Consider the following 5,000-nt stretch of genomic DNA (forward strand, 5'->3'; position numbering starts at 1 on the left):
AAAAATATATATTTTTTAATAATGATTATTATTAGTGTTGTTATTAATAATAATAACAACACATAATTAATATTTTTATTTAAATTATGAATTTGTAATTATTTTAATTTAAAATTATTACATTTATTTGTAAAGTAATTTATTATTATTATTATTATTGTGATCTTTTCATTGCAAGTATGCACTGTAAAGTTATAATGCAGTAATGGAAATCGTTGTCATCACAATATTAATTTATAATAATAATAATGTTAATAATAAAAAATGTGCATACATTCAAAACAACACAATCCCATGATGTGTACATAACATATTAAATAGAATATTTTTCATATAAGCAAATTATTTGTCAAACATATCAGTGAAAAAAATCATAATGGACTGTAATTGGCTTTTTTTCAATATGCAAATTAAGCTGCTTATTTTTATTTGATTTTGGGGTAAAATAATTGACGCTACTTGGCTATTTTTGTGACATTCACCCTATTATGGTAAATGTTTTTCTCCCCCACTTTTACAAACTGAGGAAGAAGTCAAAATAGTGTTTGAAACCTTGTTGAAAACAACCCAGAATATTCCATTAAACGAGTCGCAGGACTTTATCAGCAGGCATCTTGGTATTGCATATTTATGTTTTGGCTTTTTCATAAATTTTAAGTTAATTTTTGAACGTCGATCTCTCAGGGACTCCATCTCATTGCCATCAGTCATGTTGTCAGTGGAGTCTCCCTGCTGGTCTGCAGTCAGATTTCCCCCCAGATTGAAGTTGCCTATAGATACTGATCTGGGATCAGACTTCATATTTCTTAAAGGGGTCATATGATGCTGCTAAAAAGAACAGTATTTTGTGTATTTGGTGTAATGAAATGTGTTTGTGCAGTTTAAGGTTAAAAAAACACATTATTTTCCACATACTGTACATTATTGTTTCTCCTCTATGCCCCGCCTTTCTGAAACGTGTCGATTTTTACAAAGCTCTAACACTCCAAAGAGAAAGGAAAACTTGAAATAGCATCATTTGACCCCTTTAAGCACTGTGATATTTTGCCTAGAGTCAATCCTGGATCAGTATTTTGGTGCAACTTTGTAGTGGAGTGGGAGAATGACGGACAAGTTACTCACACGCTTCCTCTCTTCACAGGATTTAGAGATGAGGACTTCGTGGGTGGGAGGAGTCGAGGAGGCGGTCGCCCTGGCGACAGAAGGGGGGGCGGAGGAGGCATGGGACGCTTCAGAGATGGACCTCCTCGCGGAGGCCAGGCAGACTTCAGAGAACCCTCTGACGGTGTCACACATTTATTCATTCTGAAAAAACTTCCCTCTATATATCTGCTTTAAAGTCAATGTGAAATCATAATGGGCCGTATTTACTCTCAGTACATGTTCCTGCTCAAACCTCTACAGTGCAAGCAAATCATTTACATAAGCGAAAACGTTTCAATATAGGCGACTAAATGTCTAATGTTAGCCAATGTTTACTAAACTGGTAGATTTCACTTGCTAGTGTTTTAATTATATATGATGCAAATTTCAACATTAGATTAGTACGCACCATCGATTTTTGTAACGGCACGTGCTTTGTACTTGCAGGTGGCAATGCGCATTGAATATGTTTTGCACGAATCAGTTGTTCCACAAGGTGGCAGCTCTGGCCCGGGCCGCTGTTTTACAGTAGAAAACCAAACTAAAGAGACTGAACAACAACAGACGGCTGTGCTGACGAGTGTCTGTGAGAGGGTTATGAGAGAGCTGCAACTTTAGATTAAAAATATATATTTTTTTGTTTATAACGTCTAAAGAAAAGTAGGGCAGATGCTGGACAAAGATCAAGATTTCTAGAGGTCATGTGTCGATGGCCTGTACTACATGTTTGTTTGTTTGTCACCTGCACTTAAACACTCTGATTGGGCACAAGTTTCACTCCGTTGTTACGGAGTCTTACGTACCTTTCAAAATGACAGAGTTCATTCTTGATATAGTCTTTAAGAGCAAGCAGAAGCCACTGTCGGTAGTGGGCAGAACTAATGCGCAAACTTCGATCTCATTGGCTAATGCTCACCTTTTTCCATCCATGTTTTGATTTCAGCAAATCAATTCGAACGAACTCAGATAATGTAGTTTTTTTGTTTTTTTTTAAGTTGTGCTTTTAAATCATGTCACATGTGAATGTATCTTTGTAAAAAGCTGCCATATATACAAAACATTTATTAGCCAATTGCAATTCTGTTGCCAAGGTGTGCGTAGAGGGTTGGTTTTGTGGATGTGGACAATTCATTATTTCAGAGGGGAAAAAATCTTTGAAATGTTTTAGCAAAATGCTCTGACTTTCAGCTGTACACTAAGGTAAACCAATTTGTTAATATCAACAATTTGGCTTATGGTAACTAGGTCAGTATCATATCAGTTATCTGTTAGTGTAATTATTAACCGGAATTTTAATATGGCTGCATCCGTAATGTTAACCTGTAGCCAAATGACGTTGTGTAGAGTTTTAGGTATAATGCAACTGAAATGTTTTATTATTTTAATTAATATATTATAATTTCATGCCAAATAATCAATGCAAAGAAATGGATTCAGTCAGAGGCTCAAATAAATATGGCCTGATTCCTGAGACAAAATTTCCATCCTTATTCATTATTCATTCTCTAACTCAGATTTGTCACCATTGTTATTGAAGGGTGCACACGCACACACATAATAATAATAAATATATGCGTGTGTGTGTGTGTGTGTGCGTGCGCGCATGTATGTGTAAATATATATATTTACACATAAATGCGCGCACACACACACATACATATATATTTATTATTATTATTGGATCTATTCAATTCCCAATTGATTTGCCCAACTTTTCTTTTTGATATTTTGATTGACTAAAATTTCAGAAGTAAAATGGGTTGCACATACCATTTCACGTTGACTTTGATGTTTTTGACACTTGCATAAATTTATACTATCACACCTAATGTCTCGATTTCTCATTTTCCGCAGAGGAAAGAGCGCAGAGACCAAAACTACAGCTGAAGCCACGTACAGTGGCAGCTCCCCTTAACCAAGTGGCCAACCCCAACTCTGCCATCTTTGGGGGTGCCAAACCCAGGGAGGAGGTAATTCCCAAAGACAAACACTAAGAGACTGCAGCCTCCCTCGGCACTCCAGAAGGAAGGAAGGGAGGGAGGGAGGAGGAGAGAAAGAATGGGAGGGATATACGGGGAGGGAAGGGCGAGGTCCGGGGACGACAAACGACGACGGAAAAACGTATCATGCCAACGGGAATGCGATAAGGCCTCTGTCGTCATTCCTACCTGTTAGAGATGAAAGGAGTCCCTACGAATTCAGATCGCGCGTGACTATATTTATTCAACGGGGGAAAAAAACACAAGACCACGCCCACTTCGATCGATCGTCATGACACCTGCACACACCAACGAGCAGCTCGTGAATGCATGGCAAAACTGTTTAACAATGGTTTTATGTCCACCTTTGCTTCCCTGTAGTTAGTGCCTGCTCTGTACTGTAGTTTTCGTCAAGGGAAAGTTCTTTCACATCCTTGGTGAGATCCGAAAGGTTTTTTTTTTTTTTTTCGAGCTGCTCTCTTAAATGGAATGGAACTGATTTTAAATGTGTTTGTTTGTTTGTTTGTTTGTTTTTTGGCTCGTTTTATAGCTGTAGACTAAACTACACACGTCAAGCCCTTTGATCGTGCGAAAAATGACGACACTGATTTGGTTTGTGCGATTTTCTTGCGGGGCAGCTAGCTAACGTTTCCACAGTTGACATTCGTAACGGCGTTCGCGAAAAGCAGTATTAGGTTTATGGGATTGAACGACCGTTGTTTTGCGTTTTGTTCTTGGGATTTTTGACGGAATGCACCTATGAAGATTTTTCTCTTTGGCATGCTTTCCTCACGATTTCAGCCGATTCACATACGCAAACCTTCGAACGCACACTGGATTGTACATGTGGTGCTTGTCCTCACGGTGCGTGTAAATTGAGGTTTACCGCAGTCAGTGTTCAGTTTCGGAGCCGTGCGTCTTTGTAGATCTACACAGCGCAATCTTTCCGTTTGTGTTGAATTGATTCTAATATTGCAGAATGTCATGTGCAAAATTCACCGTCTCCTACAATGGACCCTGTGTAACCATCTTGTTCTTGTTTTATGTTTCCGTTCTCTAAAGAATTAGTATCTGTGTCAGTGTGGCTGCATTATTCCGGAAGGCTTTTCTGGATTCTCCTGGCTTTGATCACCATAAAATCTTTCAAAGACTTCAGTGACACGCAGGCAGGGGCACGAGGTGCTGGTCTCCTCTCGAATCCAAACGAGCCCTCATCCGATTGGCTTAAAAAAGGACGTGGAGTTGGGGGCTCTAGAAAGGGGCGGGGCTCAGTCTTAACTCCGCCTCTGCCTGTCTTCGCTGGCTCCTCCCACACGCCTCAAAGAACCCAAACTTGGAGGACAGCATCTCCAGGTTGATTGCGTTTAAGGACTTCGACATCTCTTTCCCTTCCCAAAGTACCTTTGTGTTTTTGAATTTGTAGACGCGCGGACGTAATTGCCGCCGTGTCCTTTTTATATTTTGCTCTTTACATTTATTTGCTGTATTTGAGGATTAAAAGGTTGAGCTTGATTCTTAATTAAACCATTTCAAAGTGAAGAGCTTTTTGAGTTCTTGTTGCCTCGTCTTTACGAAAGATTTTCCCAACCTGACCAAATCCTGGCTCATCCAGAGCTTTCGGGAACAATGTGCCACGTTTCATTCATTTAGAAGAGTATGCATGATAGGTTTGGTTGGTGACGAAAGGGTCTACAGTCTACAGCGACATCCACAGCTTGACGGCAATGTATTTCTTTCCAGACCAGAAAATCTAGTAGAAACTATGAACCATAACACCATCAGTACTGCCTTTCCATATGAAGCTAATTGAACAAAAATGAACTGCTCGCACATTTCCAGACACGCCGGTGACGCCAGGCGCTGCTGTAGTTTCATCGA

At 39.4% G+C, this 5,000-nt stretch overlaps 1 protein-coding gene across 2 annotated transcripts in view; it reads left to right on the forward strand.

Annotated features, from left to right (window-relative positions):
* The window catches only part of LOC107676323 (eukaryotic translation initiation factor 4H-like), a 16,228-nt gene that overhangs the window by 11,003 nt on the left and 225 nt on the right, over window positions 1–5,000 (forward strand). For both annotated transcript variants that reach the window (XM_016470852.1, XM_016470851.1), the window contains 3 exons: window positions 1,142–1,285; window positions 2,998–3,113; window positions 4,185–5,000. The exon at window positions 4,185–5,000 is cut by the window's right edge and continues 225 nt beyond it. In XM_016470852.1, coding sequence (XP_016326338.1) covers window positions 1,142–1,285; window positions 2,998–3,113; window positions 4,185–4,190 — 266 coding nt within the window. In that variant the 3' untranslated portion in view covers window positions 4,191–5,000. The remainder of the gene's footprint in view (window positions 1–1,141; window positions 1,286–2,997; window positions 3,114–4,184) is intronic.

This window comes from Sinocyclocheilus anshuiensis, unplaced genomic scaffold, assembly GCF_001515605.1.
Source record: "Sinocyclocheilus anshuiensis isolate Anshui unplaced genomic scaffold, SAMN03320099.WGS_v1.1 scaffold4790, whole genome shotgun sequence".
Lineage (NCBI taxonomy): Eukaryota > Metazoa > Chordata > Actinopteri > Cypriniformes > Cyprinidae > Sinocyclocheilus > Sinocyclocheilus anshuiensis.